This window comes from Chiloscyllium plagiosum, unplaced genomic scaffold (genome assembly GCF_037043375.1).
Source record: "Chiloscyllium plagiosum isolate Xiang-an unplaced genomic scaffold, Cpla_swu_hap1 HiC_scaffold_26, whole genome shotgun sequence".
In the NCBI taxonomy this organism is placed as follows: Eukaryota; Metazoa; Chordata; class Chondrichthyes; order Orectolobiformes; family Hemiscylliidae; genus Chiloscyllium; species Chiloscyllium plagiosum.
Genome location: NW_028270164.1, coordinates 2,708,377 through 2,728,796, shown reverse-complemented (window position 1 = coordinate 2,728,796; position 20,420 = coordinate 2,708,377). Strand labels below are relative to the sequence as shown.

Below are 20,420 nucleotides of genomic sequence, written 5' to 3'. Positions count from 1 at the left end.
ACCACCAGGAAGAAAGGAAACACCCGAGTGGCCAGTGACGAGCAGTGCCCTTCACATCAAGGGGCAATGCTAACACGTGCTTTTTTTTCAAGAGGAGAGTCCTTGAAGTTTGGTCCAGCTCCCTCAGAGCCAAATCTTAGAATTAGCAAGATATCTGACACTCCTGTTTTTATTTTTTTTACCCCTACACTCCCGCCTAACTGCGGTAGTGCTTATTTATTCCCCCGCCCCCGTGTTGTGTGTGTGCAGGTGTGAGACACAGTGAGAGACACAAGGTGTACGAATCTTTATTCAAATTCCACCACCAGGAAGAAAGGAAACACCCGAGTGGCCAGTGACAAGCAGTGCCCTTCACATCAAAAGGCAATGCTAACACATATTTTTGTTTTTTTTTCTTTTTTTTCTTAAACCCCCCACACTACTGCCTAACTGCTTAAGTGCTTATTTTATGTGTTTTTTTTTCTTTTTTTTAAATTAATCCCGACACTACTGCCTAACTGTGGTAGTGCTTATTTTTCCCCAGCACCCATGGTGTGTGTGTGTGCAGGTGTGAGACACAGTGAAAGACACCAAGTGCACAAATCTTTATTCGATTTCCACCACCAGGAAGATAGGAAAACACCCGAGTGGCCAGTGACAAGCACTGCCCTTCACATCAAAGGGCAATGCGAACATGTGTTTATATCTGTTAGCCAGGGCTTCCTGATTGGGACTGTTAACCTGCTCCAATCAGGAAATTCATATTCTATAAGGTCCACCGGTTAACCTTATTGCTATCACTACATCCCTCCCTTTTTAAGTTTGGGTCGTACGTCTGTGGAGGATTTAAGAATTGAGGCAATATGGGCAGAGATCAGAAATAGGAAGGGTGTGGTAATAATGTTGGGATGTACTATAGGCCTCCCAACAGCGAGCGAGAGATAGAGGTACAAATATGTAAACAGATCATGGAAAGATGTAGGAGCAACAGGCTGGTGACGATTTTAATTTTCCCATCATTGACTGGGATTCACTTAATGTTAGAGGCCTAGATAGGGCAGAATTTGTAAGGAGCATCCAGGAGGTCAGGCAGCACCCAAGAAACATCACCTAGCCTGTCTGAGTCACCCTGTGTTCTCATAACATCCTCCTCACATTCACCCTGCCACCCAGCTTTGTGTCATCAGCAAATTTGCTAATATTACTTTTAATACTTTCATCTATATCATTAATGTATATTGTAAACAGCTGCAGACCCAGCACTGAGCCTTGTGGTACCTCACTGGTCACCGCCTGCCATTCCGAAAGGGACCCGTTTATCACTACTCTTTGCTTCCTGTCAGTCAGCCAATTTTCAATCCAAGTCAATGATTTACCCCCAATACCACGTGCCCTAATTTTGCTCACTAATCTCCTATGTGGGACTTTTTCAAAGGCTTTCTGAAAGTCCAGGTACACTACATCCACTGGCTTTCCCTTGTCCATCTTCATACTTACATCCTCAAAAAATTCCATAAGATGAGTCGAGCATGATTTCCCGTTCGTAAATCCATGCTGACTCTGACCTATCCTGTTACTGGTATCCAAATGAGTTGTAATTTCATCTTTTATAATTAACTCCAGCATCTTTCCCACCATTGATGTCAGGGTAACTGGTCTATAATTCCCTGTTTTCTCTCTCCCTCCTTTCTTGAAAAGTGGGACAATATTAGCTACCCTCCAATCTGCAGGAACTGATCCTGAATCGATAAGAACATTGGAAAATTATTACCAACGCATCCACGATTTCTACAGCCACCTCCTTCAGTACTCTGGGATGCAGACCATCAAGTCCCAGGGATTTATCAGCCTTCAAACCTAACAGTCTCTCCAACACCATTTCCTGCCTAATATAAACTCTCTTCAGTTCATCCATTACCCTTGGTCCTTCAGTCACTATTACATCTGGGAGATTGCTCGTGTCTTCCCCAGTGAAGACAGATCTAAAGTACCTATTCAACTCTTCTGCCATTTCCTTATTCCCCATCATAAATTCACCCGTTCCTGTCTTCAAGGGCCCATTTTTAGCTTTACCTTTTTTTTTCTTTTCACATCTCTAAAAAAGCTTTTACTATCCTCCTTTATATTTTTGGCCAGTTTGCCTTCGTACCTCATTTTCTTTCCGCGTATTGCCTTTTTAGTTATCCTCTGTTGCTTTTTAAAGATTTCCCAGCTTTCAGCTCATCTTTGCTATGTTATACTTCTTCTCTTTTATCTTTATACAATCCTTAACTTCCCTCGTCAGCCACGGCTGCCCTTGCCTCCCCTTAGAATCTTTCTTCATCTTTGGAATGAACTGATCCTGCACCTTCTGCATTATACCCAGAAATACCTGCCATTGTTGTTCCACTGGCATTCCTGCTAGGGTATTGAACCATTGAACTCAATAAAATAAAATAAAATAAAATAAAATAAAATCCAGATAAACTCCCCCCTCATAGCTCCATAGTTCCCTTTGTTCAACTACAATACTGACGCTTCCAACTCTCCCTCCTCCCTCAAACTGCAGATTAAAACTGATCATATTATGGTCACTACCTCCTAATGGCTCTTTTACTTCAAGGTCCCTGATCAAATCCGGTACGTTGCACAACACCAGATCCAGAATTGCCTTCTGCCTGGTAGGCTCCAGCTCAAGCTGCTCTAAGAATCCATCTCGGAGGCACTCCACAAAACTCCCTTTCTTGGGGTCAGTACCATCCTGATTCTCCCAGTCTACCTGCATGTTGCAATCCCTCATAACAACTGTAGTAATATCTTCGTGACAGGACAACCCCTTATTCAACTTTCACCCAACATCCAAACTACTGTTTGGGGGCCTGTAGACCACTCCCATCAGGGTCTTTCTACCCTTGGAATTTCTCAGCTCTATCCAGACAGACTCTACACCTCCTGATTCTATGACCCCTCTCGCAAGGGACTGAATATCATTCCTCACCAACAGGGCCACCCCACCCTCTCTGCCTGTCAGTCTGTCCTTTCGATAGTACGTATAGCCTTGAATAGTCGTTTCCTAGGCACTGTCCACTTGAAGCCATGTCTCAGTTATCCCCACAATATCGTACCTCCTCCCAATTTCCAACTGTGCCTCAAGCTCATCCATTTCACTTCTTATGGTTTGTGCATTCATATATAATATTTTTAATTTGTTACTCCCTTCACCCTTCCTATCAATCCTTATTTTACTTGACCATACTGTATGATCCCTTCTTGAGTTTTCTGCTCCGTTGATTCTGTTGTCTTTCTTAACTTCTCTTATTCTCACTTTCTCTTTAACTTCCTTCTTAAATTTCCAGTTTTTCCCCCGCACTACTTAGTTTAAGTAGGTTTAGACAGAGGGTTTGGATCAGCGCAGGCTTGGAGGGCCGACTGTACTGTTGCTGTACTTTTTTCTTTGTTCTTGTAGCCATTCCTGGGGCATTTTTGCACTGGGCCCGGTTGCTCTGACTCCATCTCGGATCTGAACAGTGTATGTTGGACCGTAGCCTGACTCCTGCACTCAGGGTGTCTCAGAAGAAAGTCGTTTTTTTCTTGAGGTGCTAAATGCATCAAGACTGCACATCTGCTGTGTCCATTCTAGACTGGTATTTTCGGTCAGATAGGGTGGGAGAACCCATGGGTTCCAACAGCCTTTCCGGCTGTTCTGCCATGTTTGCGAGTTTGCAGCTTTGATATGATTCATGTATTGTTCAGGACCACCTCGTCTACCCAAATGTTGTGTGTCATGGCACCTGACCTCTAGTTGCCATGCCTGTCACCCATGCAGGGCCATTTCTGTGGTTTCGGCACCCAACTTCATCTCCTGAAATAAATAGTCTCTCTCATTTAGAGGAGTCTTGTGTCTGTCATTGGCCTTCCTGGTACAGTTCATTCTTACTCCCCATAGTAACATGCTGTCCTGTACTGTGACCTGGTCTCACTGAGTCCAGAAAAGTTTTAATTCTGGTTGTGATGGTTCTTTTGTTTCCTCCATAAACACCAGCTGTGTTAGTTTTGCCAGGACCAGATCTTCCTGTTTCCATGGTCTGATACTGTCAGCGGTAGCTGAAAGGGTGTCCAGAAAGTTTAAAACCATTGGCGGTGTATGTGTCAACAGGAGGTGGCTCAAAGCATTTGCTTCTTGGCCTCCCAGACAATGTTCCAACTTGTTATTGTATGCATTTAGAATAAGATCCCACAGCTGAATTTGACCTGAAGCTACGGGTCAAACTGGCACAGTCTTGTCCTCATTGAACAGCCTTAGCAGAGGATTTGGTCTATTACTATCACAAATTTATGTCCAGAAAGGTATTAGTGAAACTTTCTCATACCAAACCTTCCTTCTCTACCTGTCTATATTTGCGCTGTGAAGTATATGCTATTAGGTGTTCCTCTCCATTGGGCCATCTCTGAGCCAAAACTACCCCACTACCATACAGGGAGACATTGCATGTCAGCACCAGACCTTGCTTGGGATCTCAGTGTGCCAACATCTTAGATGATGATTGCTGCTTCACTTCCCTAAAGGCTATGTCTTGGCTACAAGACCATTTCCAAGGCTGACCCTTTTTCAAAAGCAGTCATATTGGTGCCAAGATGGACAGCAGGTTACATATGAACTTTCTGTAATAATTTGCCAATCCAAGGAAAGACCTGGACACTCATTTTATCTTCCAATGGGTGTAACCCAGTCTTGATAACGCTGTAACCCAGGTCGGCCACTTGGGGTGCCTGGAACATGCATTTTTCCCTTTTTAAGGCAAATGCCTGCCTTGGAGAAATGTCTAAGGACTATATCCAAATTCTCTAATTGCTTTTTATTGGTCTTCCCTGTTATTAGCCAGTCATCCAGATAAACTGCAGCCTGGGGTGGACTTTATAAAATGTTCTCTATCAATTGCTGAAAAATGTCACACACACTGACGATACCTCAAATGGTGGTCTCGTATATTGATGTAAAGCTTTATGGTTATTAATTGTAGCAATCTTTGGGAATCCTCATCTAATTACAAGTACAGGTACACATGGCTCATGTCCAGCTTCGTGAAGACAGCTCCCCTGCCACTTTTGCATACAAGTCCTTTATGCGAGGGACGAGGTATTTATTCAGTTGTGGGAAGCGTTTTACTGTTTGTTTAAGGTCCCCATAAAAGGTGAATCGACTTGTTCAGCTCCGCAATCAGTATGACCGGTGGTGTCCATGCTGCAAACTGGACTGGTTTGATGATTCCTTTGCTTTCCAGCGTCTGGATTCCTGCCCCGACTTTTCCCTGTGAGGCAGATGGCACGGGGTGGGGCCTTGCAGAATCATGGCATTGCTTCCTGGTCAACACGCAAGCTGGTCTTGGATCCTTTCATAGTCCCTAGAACTTCCAGAAAACCTCCGGGTATTTAATTAGGACTTCACTCAGGCAACCATTTTCTAATCGAAAAATGTTGAGCCAATTAAGGTGAATCTTTCTCAACCAATTTCACCCATCAAGCTTTGACCCAAGGCATTTACTACAGTCAGTGGTAACTGAACCAGCTGCTTCTCATGCGAGAGTGGAACCAAAATTGTACTCTTAATCTGTAAAGGTTCCCTGCTATAGGTTCTCAGTCTAGCTGAGACTTCTTCCGTACTCACTGATTCTGATATAGCCATCCTGGTATCAACCTCGATTAGAACTAGGTGGCCATTTAATCAGACATTTATTTTGTTTGGTTCTGATCTAGATGTTGCTAAGTAATTCACCGTTCCAAGCCAGATGTAGGTGCACTTTCTGGGATGTACATTCTCCTGGGTGCCGGCCTATGAGTTGTCTTACTCAGTTCAGGCCTGGGGGCCTCTTTTGTTGTCTCGAGTTGGTGTACTGGCAGCAATGACAATGGCTTGCTGGCCTGAATCCTGAAGAAAATATTAACCGCTGGTCTGAGCCTTAGTTGTGTTTTGGTGTGGGCTGACCTAGAGGCCCTTTGTTCAAGATATGTCCCGAGTGTGGCTATGCATCACTCCAGTGATGTCCTCTAAGCTCAGTCGGCCTGGTGAGGCTATCCACTTCCACCGGCAAAACCTACAACTCATATGCTCCACTTGCTGCATTTTCTAATGACAAAGTCTAAGTTCATTTGGGCTTCAGCTAGTAGGTGCTTTTGCCTGGTTGCATTGTTAATCCTACAAACCAAACGGTGTCTCAGCATCTCATTATGGCTCGAAAATCACCTATACCGTGCATCCAAAAAGAATGGCTACCCAATGAAAACAGTCTGCTGATTTCTCAGCAACAAACCCAAACAAGCAGACAAAACACATCCAGAAACCCTAGGCACTCTCCCCTACATCAAAGACATCTCGGAAATGACGCCAGACTACTCAGACCTCTTGGCATCATGGCAGAATTCCTGTTTATACCAATCAGCCAGGGCTCCCTGATTGGGCTAGGTTAACAGCACCAATCAGGGAATTCTTGTTTTGAGGTCCACCTGTCTAACCTCATTACAATCACTACATGATCCCTTACATCTTTAAACTTCTTTCTCCAGCTATAAATCCTTCTTTTAAAGCAATCTTTCAGTCTGCTATGCATTTTTAATCCCTTTTTCTGCTAAAATGCTGATTGTGCTGGTGGTTTGGTAGTTCACTTCCAGGCCTACTAGTTATTGTAGCATTCCACTCATTTTTCATTTGTGAATGCTAGAAGATTGTTCATCTATGGGACTCAGCACAACATATCCTGATCTTGTTCTGAGAATAAGCTAGCAGAAATAAATTGATGTGGAACTGGAACTTTAGCTGAATTGACATACCCTTTATGACTGAAGCCTTCTGATCTGTGTGGCTTAGTATTGCATAAGTTTATGCAATGAACAATAGCTTAAGTATACTCGTGAAATTGTACTCTACCCATCTAGTAAATCTGTGTTAGATTACAATTTTCTTTCACGAGAAGTTCATGACTGTTTTGTGTAAGGGAGTTGGGCAATTTGTGGTTTCAGGAGAATTCTGTGCAGCGGCAGCTGTTAAAGCATTTCTTTTACAATCATCGCCTTTTCTCTCATTTGCAGTGGTAACGCTGTTGGCTACCATGTGGTTGTTCCATGCAAGCCATGTTTGCTTTCCTGTAACAATGGCCATTTCTGGATGTTTCACAGCCAGGTGATCTATGCTGTCAATAGATTGGATTCCTCTGGTAAGCATTTTATGAGGCTGAGTATGAAAAACTGCAGTGTAGTACCTCCATTGTCCAGACAATTAGTGTTATATAAATGTAGGGAGCTGATGGCCTGTTTCATATTGGGGGTTTTTGTTTAATTTGTTCATGGGATGTGTGGCCCAGCATTTATTCCCCATTCGTAATTGCCGGAGAAGATAGTGGAGAGCTGTATTTATGAACTGCTGCACTCTGAGATGAAATGAAACCACAGTGTCCAAATTTTGTGTAGATTAGATCGATTTGAATTCTTTCCTATTTAGATGGTGATAGGGCCATATCACATAATTCCAGTGTTTAGTTCAATATGAGGTGGTCTGGTTTCATTCCTTAGTTAGACTTCACAACAATTTTATACAACTAAGTGGCTTGTTAGGTCCTTTCAGGCCCCAGGTCGAATATTTGACTGACCCAGTCTGGGTTGATATATGTCAGTAGTTTTTTTTAAAATTCGTTCATCGGGATGGGTGTTGCTGACTTGGAAACATTCCCCTTTTTATAATTGACCAGAGGGTAGTTAACAGTCAACTGTGTTGCAATGGGTCTGGAGTCACAAGTCAGACCATGTAAGAATGGCAGGTATCCTTCCTTGAAAGATGTTAAGGGTGAGATGGGTTTCTACAGCAATCAATGTGGTTGCCATTAGGTTAGCTTTTGATTCCAGATCATTTTTTTGATAAGGCCAAAAGAAATAGGAGCCGCAGGAAGCCATTTAGCCCCTTCTTAATTTCACCTGGACCATCTTTGACACCTCTCTCCCCTTCCTGGACCTCTCCATCTCCATCAATGGTGACCGACTCAACACTGACATTTTCTACAAACCCACTGACTCCCACAGTTACCTGGATTACACCTCCCACCCTGCCTCCTGTAAAAATGCTATCCCTTATTCCCAATTCCTCTGCATCTGCTCCCGGGAGGACCAGTTCCACCACAGAACACACCATCTATAAAGACCACAATTTCCCCCCTCACGTGGTTGATGATGCCCTACAGTGCATCTCATCCACTTCCCATACCTCTGCCCTCAAATCCCACCCTCCAACCGCAACCAGGGCAGAAGCCACCTGGTCCTTACCTTCCTCCCCACCAACCTCTGTATACATTGCATCATCTGCCGACATTTCTGTGACCTCCAAACGCACCCCACCACCAGGGATATATCTCCCTCCCCACCCCTTTCCACTTTCTGCAAAGACCGTTCCCTCCATGACTACCTGATCAAGTCCACGCACCCCCCCCACCAACAACCCACCCTCCCATCCTGGCACCTTCCCCTGCCACCGCAGGAATTGCAAAACCTGTGTCCAAACCTCCCCCCCTCACCTCAGTCCAAGGCCCCAAAGGAGCCTTTCGCATCCACCAAAGTTTCACCTGCACTTCCACACATGTCATTTACTGTATTCGTTGCTCCCGATGCGGTCTCCTCTACATTGCGGAGACAGGACGCCTTCTTGCAGAGCGCTTCATAGAACATCTCTGGGACACCCGCACCAATCAACCGTCCCCACCGCCCTGAGGCCAATTACTTCAACTATTCCTCCCACTCTGCCAAGGACACGCAGGTCCTGGGACTCTACATCGCTGCTCCTTAACCACCCGACGCCTAGATGAAGAACGGGACCCTCCAACCCAGTGCATCAATGTGGATTTCACCAGTTTCCTCATTTTCCCTGCCCCCCACCGTACCCCAGTTCCAACCTTCCAGCTCAGCACCATCCACATGATCTGTCCCATCTGTCCATCTTCCTTCCCACCTATCCACTCCACCCTCCTCTCCGACCTATCACCTTTACCCCCACCTCCATCTGTCATTGCACTCTCAGCTACCTTTCCCCCAGCCCCACCCCCGAGGCTCCCAGCCTCATTTGGATGAAGGGCATTTGCCTGAAACATCAATTTACCTGCTTCTTGGATGCTGCCTGACCTGCTGTGCTTTTCCAGCGCCACACTCTTGACATTTAGCCCCTCCAGTCTGCTCTGCCATTCAATAGGATCATGGCTGATCCAATACTCCTCAGAGACGCTTGCCTGCTCTTTCCTCATGACTCTTGATTTCCTGACTTTTCTATCTCAGTCTTAAATATTCACATGGACACTGCCCCCACAACGTTTTGTGGCAAGGAGTTCCAAAGACTTATAACCCTGAGTGAAGAAATTCCTTTCCCTCTTGGTCTTGAATTGGTATTCTTTCAGTCTGAGACCATGACCTCTGTAACATTTCAGCATTTATCATGTCAAGTCCCTTAAGAATCCGAAGTGTTTCAGTGATTACCTCTCATTCTCCCAAATTCCAACAAGTCCCAACCTGTTTCCCCTTTGCTCATGAGTCAATCCCTCCTTACCAGGGGCCACTCTACAGAACTTTCTGAACTGCCTCCAATAAAATAATATTTTTTTCTTAAATAAAGGCACCAAAACTGCTCTCAGTACTGCAGATGTAGTCTCACCAGCACCTTGTACAGTTGCAGAAAGACTTCTCCACTATTACACTCCAAAACCCTTGAAATCAAGGCCATCGTTTCATTACCCTTCCTGATTACCTGCTGCCCCTGTGTGCTAGGTTTGTTTCATGCACAATTACTCAAGTCCTCTTGTGTTGCAGCTTTCTGCAATTTTTCTTCATTTACATAATACTGTTCTTTCTTCCAAAATTTATAAGTTCACATTTTCCCTCATTATACTACATTTGCCAAATCTTTTGCCAACCTACTTACCCTATCAATATCTCTCTGTAAACTGTTTGTATCCCTCTTGCAACCTACCTTTCCACCTATTGCAAGGAAATTTACTGCCATAATGAGATTTGAAGCCGTGTGCCCAGAACATTATTGTGGGGTTACGGATTACAGTAACTATGTCACAACCCCCCTTGCTGGAAACTACATGTGAGGATATCCACTGTGGACAGAATCAGGCTATTTTTGACGACTTTGACAATTTTATAGTCCATTCCAAGAAAGATACAAATTATAGAATCATAGAGATGTACAACACGGAAACAGACCCTTCGGTCCAACCCGTCCATGCCGATCAGATATCCCAACCCAATCTAGTCCCACCTGCCAGCACCTGTCCCATATCCCTCCAAACCCTTCCTGTTCATATACCCATCCAAATACCTCTTAAATGTTGCAATTGTACCAGTTGAGCATCAGAGGCTGAGGGGTGACCTTATAGAGGTTTACAAAATTGAGGGCATGGATAGGATAGATAGACAAAGTCTTTACCCTGGGGTCGGGGAGTCCAGAACTAGAGGGCATAGGTTTAGGGTGAGAGGGGAAAGATATAAAAGAGACCTAAGGGGCAACGTTTTCATGCAGAGGGTGAAAATGGAATGAGCTGCCAGAGGAAGTGGTGGAGGCTGGTACAATTGTAACATTTAAGAGGCATTTGGATGGGTATATGAATAGGAAGGATTTGGAGGGATATGGGCCGTGTGCTGGCAGGTGGGACTAGATTGGGATGGGATATCTGGTTGGCATGGACGGGTTGGACCGAAGAGTCTGTTTCCATGCTGTACATCTCTATGACTCTAAGATCTTGAATTACAAGATCAGTCAAAGTTGTAGATGGTAGTCAGTGGGAGAAACCAAGAGTTTTTATCTGTTAAAATGAAGGTCTGGACCTACTATTTCAAAAAAGAAGGTATGCACATGTTTGGGCAGAACTGAAGGGAATGCTAGGCTTGGCTGGAGCTAAAGGAAATGGCCTGAATCTCATAGAAGCTTTAGCAGTGTTTTTCTTTGAATGTGGGTGAATTCCATGTGGATTTAAAGATCTTTGGGCAATGTCTCAGAGGTGAACTCAGTTTTATTTTAATAGAGCACCTTCAGAATCTTTTTTTAAAAAAACATCCGATTTTGCAGGATTTCAGCTCGAAAGTGCAGTTCGTTCTTGATCCCAAAAGTTTTAATTTTAAAAAATGAATTCCCGGTAATTGAAATGAATTTTTTTTAAAAGAGGGCCTTTGTTTATGCTTAAATAAGATTTTAAATTAATGGCATAACAAAATAGGAGAGAGCTTTATGCAGTTTGGATACAATAGCTGAAGTCCTTGTCATAAATGATTCAGCATGAGGGAATGGACAAGCATTTTTGGAACTGGATAATACACAGGTAAACTGGCAGAACTTGGATTAGGGTTTAAGATTTTAGACCAATGAGGTATCTTAAGGTAGGATTTTGAAGGGTGGTGAATCAGTAGTGGGATGGGTAAGTACAATGGGCAGCATGCTGTGACAATCATATGCAGTATTCTTAGAATGGTTATATTATGGAAGGAGGCTTTTTGACCTGTTGTTTCAACACTGGCTCTCTGCAAGAGAAATTGAATTTGTTGCACTTCCCAACCACTTACCTGCAATTCTAGAATTTGTTTTCAGTTCCAATCCAACTCTCCTTTGAAAACTTTGCTTAAATATACCTCCACCACACATTCAGTGCATTACAGAGCCTGACCACTTTTATTCATTCAAGGACTGTGGATATTACTGGATCTGGAGAAAGAGATGATGAGCTGCTTTCTTAAAGTATTGCACCCCTTGGGTGTTCCAGGATTTTGATGCAGCAGCAATGAAGGGATGGTCATACAGTTATGGTCACAAGAGTTGTCAGCACTCAACAGGCCCATCTATGCCCCCTCATTAACCTTTAACTAGCAGGAGCAATTACCTCCTATCCACCCTGTCCGTACACTTCAATGAGGTCCTCACTCAGCCTTCTCTACTCTAAAGAAAACAACCCAAGTGTATCCAGCCTTTCTTCATAACTAAAATTCTCCAACCCAGGCAACATCCTGGTGAACCTCCTCTGCACCCCTTCCAGTTCAGTCATATCCTTCATATAGTGCAGAGATCACCAATTACTCCAGCTGTGGCCTAGAATGGTGATGTAGTTCCAGGTCAGAAGAGTGTGTGGCTTGGAAGGGGACTTGTATTTGGTGGTGCTCCCATTCATCTCCTGCCTATATCCTTATAGATGGTAGAGGTCACAGGTTTGGAAGGTGCTATCAAAGAAGCCTTGGTGAGGGATTGCAGTGCATCTAGTAGATGGTAAATGTGTGACCAATGATGGTGAAATGAGTGAATGTCAGAAGTGGTGGATGGGATGCCAATAAAATAGGCTGTTTTGTCTTGGATGTGTCAAGATTCTTAACAGTAATGATAGAGAGGCTGAATTGCTTACTCCAGCTCTGATTTTATATGTATCTATGAGCTGTACCTATCCAGCAAGTGGAAAGAATTTGATTACATTCCTGATTCGTGCCTTACAGATATAGAGACGCGTAGTGAAGACGTGTACTTGCCACAGATTTCCCAGCCTCTGGCCTGTTCTCATTGCTAAAGCTGGCCCTATTCAGTTTCTGGCATTGCCTGGCATTTATGTGGCGGGAAGATTACTTGTCATATATTATGTCAAGCCTGGATATTGTCCAGACCTTGCTGCATGTGGATACAGCTGCTTCAGCATCTGAGAAGTTAGAATGGTCGTGAACACTCTCTTCTTATCTCTGGAATTAATCTCTTTTGTCTGTGTTTGGATTAAGACTGAAAGGAGGTCAGGACTGAGTAGTTCTGACAGAACCCAAACTGAGAGTCAGTGAGGAAGATATTCCTTTGCACTGTTAGTGATCCCTTTCATCACTTTGCTGATCATGAGGAAACGTATAGGGTGGTACCTATCCAGGTTGGATTTGTCCTGCATTGGTACCCAGGACTTAGCTGGGAAATTTTCCACATTGTCAGGTAGTTGTCAGTGTTGTAGCTGTACTATACTCTGGTAGCTTGGAGATGGGGTATGGCCTGTTTTGCAGCACCAGTCTTGAGTACTATTGCTGGGACATTGACAAGACCTATATCCTTTGCAGTATCTGAAATTTTTAGTTTACAGTTCTGGGTGCAACACTGTAGGAATGATGTGAACGCATTGGAGTGAGTGAAGATGATGTTTGTGTGAATGGTTTCAAGGATGAGCAACTTTAGTTTTGACGATAGACTAGAGAAGTCAGGGCGAACGCAGAAAGCATAGGAGACTTCATCAGGGCTGGCAGCATCTGTGAAGGGAGAAACAGAAGAAGAATCATACCAATTCAAATGTTAACTTTGTTTCTCTCTCTCCACAGATGCAGCCAGACCTGCTGCATGTCTCCAGTGTTTTATGTTTTCTTCAGAATTCCAGCATCTCAGCTTCCCAGTATTTTGCCTTTATGAGATTAGTTGGGACTGTTTCTCTTGGAGAGGAGAGGCGAGGAGCAAGTTTGATTAAACTGTTCAAAATAATGAGGGGTGGACAGAGTAGATAGGGAGAAACTGTCCCCACTTGTAAAAGGATCAAGAATGAAGAGGGTATTGACTTGAAATGATTTGCAAACAATGTAAACACTATTTGGAAAAGAACATTTTCCCGACAGTGAGTGTTTCATGTCTGGAAGTGTGGTGTAAGCAGACTCAACCAAAGCCTTCAAGATAGCTTTAGATATTGGAGTAGAAATAATGTTTAGGGTTACAGGGAGAAGGCAAGAGAATGCAAAAAAGTCATCATACTCATTCAGAGAACCAGTGCTGACACGATGGGCTGAAAAGTCTCCCTCTCCACTAAGTCCCCCTCTGTTCTGTGAAAACAATCCCAGCCCTTCTCCAATCTGTCGATGTAATTGAAGTTCCTCATCTTACAGAACCATTCCCTTAAATATTTGCTGCAACCTCTCTAATGCATTCTCATCCATTTGAAAATGTGATATCTAGAATTGGACGAACACTGTGGTTGAGGCTGAATTTGGGTTTACCATAAATTCCTGGCTTTTGTCATACAGCCATTGAGTCACTGCCTCTAATTCTAAAATCCAGATTTCTACTTTTTCAATCACAATTTCAATCTGTTCTGCCACCTTCAATGTTTTGTAGACATTTACCCAAGATTCCTCTGCCCTCACCCTTTTTAGAGTCATTTCCTTTATTTTATATTGTTTCTCCTCATTCCTCTTGCCAAAACGTATCACTTCATATTTTCTCAGCATCAGATTTCACTAACCCATCTATGTCATTTTGAGCACCCTCATTATCCTCCTCGTGGTTCACAATAGTGCCAAGCTAATAGTCATCTGCAAGCTTTGAAATTGTGCCCTACAGTCCCCAGGTCAGGTCAGGTCACTCGTAAATATCACAAAAAGCAGTGCTCCTCTGACTAACCCAGATGTAGGAGTTGAGTTGTAGATCTTCAAGAATTTTTTTCTCCACCTTGTAAATGGCATAAGTAGTTTTGGAAACCAACACTAACATTAGCAGTATAACTCCTTTTGATTTCAGGTGTGGATCTGCTGCTGTGGGGGAACTTACCAGATACAGAAGATGAAGAGACTGTATTTAACTTATCTGAAGAGGAGTGTATCAGATGATGAAAAAATCAACAGCTTCTACATTTTGGCTTTGTTTTGTTTTAAATATAAACCTACTTTGTCATCATGTCAATTTTCTAAACACTTTAGAATCTGCAGCATGATGATTTAACTGCAGTTTGTGAGCTGGAGCCAGCTTGTTTGAAGTTCTTTACAGCAGAGAAGGATGTGAACATTCTCACCCTGCAAGTTGTTAAATGAACACGAGGCAGGATTGGTGAAGTGCTGTTTGATGCTTTGCAGCTTTTGAGACAATTGTGTCAGACCCTACTGAAGACTTCTGCCTATAATTAAACATGAACACACTGGACAGGCCTCGCACAGCTCATACCAGATTTCACAATGGCTGTAACTGACAACTGTGGTTGTGTATGGTGTAACATTGGGGTTGGGTTAATCTCTCCCTCTCCTCTACATTTTATTCTCAATGATCCATCTGATGTGAAAGCTGTATTTTTGGAAGGCAACCTATTTGCACTTAAAGAAGGCAAAGATTGTTTTTATAAGGTAGCAAAGCAGGAATTCATACTTCTTTCAAGTAATTTCCCTGGGAATAATGTTACTGGCTATATTTAATTGTTCTTAATGTTTAAATTGGAGTTATTTCTGAAGGGGAGCTTATGATGAATGAAGCCCTCTTATCAATGATGGGCATGCAACGCTCAGACTCTGCTGGCCTTGCATATCAGATGTAGCCACTCAGCTTAATTGTGGCTAAATATTTGTATATGAGGGTACTCTTGCAAAGGAATGAAATATGTGATAAATATGTTCCATGTCTGTCCTCCTTTCCAGATCACAGCATATGTGGACAGACTGTAACAGTGAAGTTTTAATGTCATCTGTTTGCATTTTGGCTTTTAACTTAAATTTCAAACATAAACTGTCCTGTACTGCAGTGTACTCCAGTAAAACAGGAATTGCTGAGCAATGAGAGGAAGGGCCACTGCAACACCCTTTTGGCCACAGACACTGATTTTATTAAGAAACATCTTGAATAAAATCAGTTTTCTATTCAAAGTTTGAATTTCTGACTTGAATTAAACAGACCCATGACATACTAACGCAATTCCTAGGTTCTGTTCAGCAGCCACCAATAATACTTAGACTTCATCGGTATGATTGTGTGGATCAATGTTTTCAGCAGTGAGACTGACAATACCCCTGCTCTCCATAGAACACGGTTAGATGCTCCTTGATCTTTGCCAGGGTAAGCCCCACTGCAGCTGTTTGTTATTCATTGGATTGCTTTTTTTCTGGCCTGGAGTGATTATTTCATTTGGTACTGCTGATTGTGAAAGCAATTCTCCTCTTGACAATGTTGCTGATATTTCCAGCATACAGCCATAGTGACTCTATGGCTGTATGCTGAAACCTGACATTTTTTAACAGGTAAACCAGGAAGTAGAGCCCTCATAATGACCAAATATCATTCACACAGATTGCTTTTCCTCATAATTTTAACAAATGCATAATGATTAAAATCCATATGCACACACTGGGCAAATCAAATCATCGAGATCACCAGCCCAGTGACAGTGACCTTCATTTCTTTCCAGTTACTTATCAAAAATGCAATTTAGCTATTTTTGATGCTCTTTGAAAATGTAGTGAACATTATTGGAATTCCTTTTTGGAAGAATGCTTCCTCATTTGGTTTATTACACAAATAGAAAGATTTGCTGACAAGTAAGAATACACTCTGGAAATTATAGTGAAATTCTGTGTGTGCACCCTGCCAGGCTTATGGGTTAAAATATAGCTAGTTACGCAAACCACTAAAGGGTGGCTGCTCCAAATGGAGCGCTGTCCCTTCAGAGAGCATGGAAACAGACCATTCAGCCCAACTTGTCCATGCTGACCAGATATCCCAATCCAATCTAGTCCCATTTGCCAGCACTTGGCCCATATCCCTCTAACCCCTTCCTATTCATATATCCATCCAGAAGCCTTTTAAATGCTGTAATTATACCAGCATCGACCACTTCCACTGGCAGCTCATTCCATAACATACCACTTTGTGAAAAGGTTGCCTCTTGGGTCCCTTTTATATCTTTCCCGTCTCACCCTAAACCTATGCAGTCTAGTTGTAGACTCCCCCACCCCAGGAAAAGACCCTGTTTATTTATCCTATGTCACTCACAATTTTATAAACCTCTAAGATCACTCTTCAGTCTCCGATGCTCCAGGAAAAACAGCCCATCTGATTCAGCCTCTCCTGAAAGCTCGAACCCTCCAACCCTGGCAACATCCTTGTAACTCTTTTCTGAACACTTTCAAGTTTCACAACATCTTTCCAATAGGAAGGAGACCAGAATTGCATGCAATATTCCAAAAGTGGCCTAACTACTTGAAGCCATGAAGATCACATATAATTTACACATAAACCTATCATAAATATTTTGCAGGTTATTTAAGAATTCTGTATGAGAGTTTAGTTAGCTGCCAAATCAATTTGTGTTAATTGTACTTTGATTTACAGTTTTCCAAAATGTTCATGCATTTGTCAAAGCTTTCTAGTTTCCAGGCCAGCCACCAAATTGGAAATCAGGTGCACTCCCTTGGCTTTTTGAAATGTGGATTTGGCTGATTTCAGTACCTTGTGGGTTTCTGTGCATGTCAAGTTTTCTTCTGTCTTCACAACTACAATGGATTGGTGAAGGAGTAATAGCTTTTTGAATATTCACTTGAAACAAAGTACCATTCAATTTAATATTGAAAATTTGGGTGAAATGAAAGGCTGTATAATCTCTAAATGCTTCTTATCAGCTCTATTCAACAGCATTTACTAATTTTTCCAGACATCTTGAGTAAGAATGATAATTTGCCAGCTGCAGAGATCATAAGCTCCAGGCTTGACTTCCTGGTCTATGCTGAGCCAGTCCAGTTGTAGAGATGCTATTAGTGATCACTACAGAATAATATGTGGGGATATCAGCCAAACTTCTTTTTCCCTGATTGCTACTCAGCAAGAACCCCTTCAAGCATAGTGTAGTGGTGCATAATTGGATTAATGTGCTTTTCCTTTGCACTTCTAGTAAAATAACCGACTGCCACTCACTGTCTGGACTTAATGGAGAATGACAATGGGACGATCACCAGTCAATTAATCATTCCGTTGAAATTTCCAATAGAGACAGGTGAAAATTAGTGCCAAAAATACCCCTCTAGATTCCGAAATTGGCACATGTTCAATGTCTCATCAGTTGCTTATAGCAACCAAATTGCAATCCTACATACAGTTACAATTTGCACAAAGCTAATCCAATGTAGGAAATGGACAGTAACATGCCAATGAGTTCTTGTTAGCAATGTCTGTTTGTTCTTCTACTGATCTTGTTTGAAATGAAGGAAATTCTTACATTTCATTTTTGTGTCAGGAGTTTTCTGTTGGATTGAATTGAAGTAAGGGGAAAAGAAACCTCTGCTGGTACTCTGGATAATGAGTGAATTGGAGGTATAAGTGGAAATGATTGCTATTTGGTGATGTGATATTCTGTTTATATTGTGTAAATATATTTTTTATTTTTCTGGTTTGAGTGTGTATTTGGAGCTAGTATTCCACATGAACAGCATTGACCTGTGTGTACACTAGCCATTAAGGCAAAAATAAAACCATAGACATTTCAGATGTTGTTCTAGACACTCACATTTTTTTCTGGCTGTGCTAAACCTATAAATATAGGTTCGAGAGACAATGACTAAGCTGTAATGGATTGAAAAGTGCAAGAATACACTTACTGTAAATTGTTTCTAATAATATATTCCATATGGCAAAACAAGTATGAGTGAAATGTCTACAATTTCAGGGAGTGTTCCAATATTAAACAGCTTAATTATTTTCAAGAGGGCTTTCAAACCCTCCTTAACATTTTGCATGATAGCAAAAAGAAATCACAATGTGAGTATTACATTTCAATTGGTCTTTCCAATATGTTAAGAATTGTTTTATATTACCAAAGGTTTTCTACTATAGGGATAATTTATTCTTCTAATTCAGAAAGTTTGTGCATTGATCTACAGCGAATCCACCAATATTGGAAGAAAGAGAGGTCAAGGTAACTGTTAGTGGATGCCTTTTAACGTTTTATACTAGAAAATCGTTCTGATGAAGCATTAATCTGATTTTCTTCATGCTGCATGCCCACCATCATCACTGATGCTGACATGTTTCCACTTTCTGTCTTTTTATTTCTGATTTTTGCTGCCCTCCTTTAAATAAAAATACAGTGTTCCTTTGTGAGAGTCTGTACTCAGCTTTGTGGTTTCTTCTGGTTTACTTTGTAGTTATATTCATTCTGTAGAAATAGAGCATTTTATAAATGAACCTTTCTTTCTTTTCTAAAATACACCGATTTTTGCTGGAAATTTAAGTAAAGTGTATTTGTACTTCAAAGTTTGAGTATTGTTGACCTAGTCAATTTCCCCCCTCCCTGCTCTTTTGACAGCCCCCACCCCCACACACCCTTGTACTACACAGACATCTAGTGCAATAACAGAAGTTGCTGGAGAAACTCAACAGATCTGGCTGCAACTGTAGAGAGAAAACGGATATAATCTTTCGGATCCAGTCACTGTACTTGGCTAGAGGGTGCAGAAGAGGTTTACCAGGATGTTGCCTGTATTGGAGTGCATTAGCTAAAAGAGGAGGTTGGACAAACTTGGATTGTTTTCACTAGAGTGTCGGAGGCTGAGGGGCAATCTGGTAGAAGTGTATAATGTTATGAGAGGGGTAGATAGGGTGGATATTCAGTCTTTTTTCTCAGGATGGAAATGTCAAATACTAGGGGGCACAGGTTTAAGGAGATAAGACCATAAGACATAGGAGTGGAAGTAAGGCCATTCGGCCCATCGAGTCCACTCCACCATTCAATCATGGCTGATGGGCATTTCAACACCATTTACCCGTACTCTCTCTGTATCCCTTAATTCCTTGCAAGATTAAGAACTTATCGATCTCTGCCTTGAAGACATTTAATATCCCGGCCTTCACTGCGCTCCGTGGCAATGAATTTCACAGACCCACCACTTTCTGGTTGAAGGAATGTCTCCTCGTTTCCGTTCTAAATTAACCCCTTCTAATTCTAAGGCTGTGCCTATGGGTCCTGGTATTCCCGCCTGCCGGAAACAAATTCCCAGAGTCCACCCTTTCTAAGCCATGCATTATCTTGTAAGTTTCTATTAGATCTTCCCTCGACCTTCTAAACTCTAATGAATACAATCCCAGGATCCTCAGCCATTCATCATATGTTAGGCCTACCATTCCATCCATGTGAATCCCTGCTGGACATGCTCCAGTGCCAGTATGTCCTTCCTGAGGTTTGGGGCCTAACCAGAGCTTTATAAAGTCTCAGTAGCACATCGCTGCTTTTACATTGCAACCTTCTTGAAATAAATGACAACATTACATTCGCTTTCTTAAGCACGGACTCAACCTGCAAGTCAACCCTAGAGTGTTGATGTGCAAGGCAACAGTTTTACACAAAGGATGGTAGGTGCCTGGAACATGCTGCCAGGGTAGGTGGTTGAAGCAGATACAATAGCAATGTTTAAGAGGCACTTAGACCGACACATGAACAGGCAGGAAATAGATGCAGATCATATGCAGGCAGATGGGATTAGGTTAGAATTGCATCATGGTCAGTGTAGACATGGTGGGCTGAAGGGCCTTTTCCTGTACTGTTCTGTTTTGTTCATAACTTGCTCATAGTGTAACTTGAACTCATAGCCAGTTGCTTAATTTGCGCTCCTTATTTTTATTAGTGTGGATATGATGGTAGAATCCTCAACAAATGCATTCTCCATTTCTGATTTGTTCTTATTGAAAAAGTAATGAC

General features: G+C 42.3%; 1 protein-coding gene across 1 annotated transcript in view; it reads left to right on the top strand.

Annotated features, from left to right (window-relative positions):
- The window catches only part of LOC122563015 (protein FAM72A), a 33,931-nt gene extending 15,103 nt beyond the window's left edge, over positions 1-18,828 (top strand). Inside the window, exons 3-4 of the mRNA XM_043716320.2 lie at positions 7,042-7,166; positions 14,495-18,828. Coding sequence (XP_043572255.1) covers positions 7,042-7,166; positions 14,495-14,583 — 214 coding nt within the window. The 3' untranslated portion in view covers positions 14,584-18,828. The remainder of the gene's footprint in view (positions 1-7,041; positions 7,167-14,494) is intronic.
- The last annotated feature ends 1,592 nt before the right edge of the window (positions 18,829-20,420 follow it).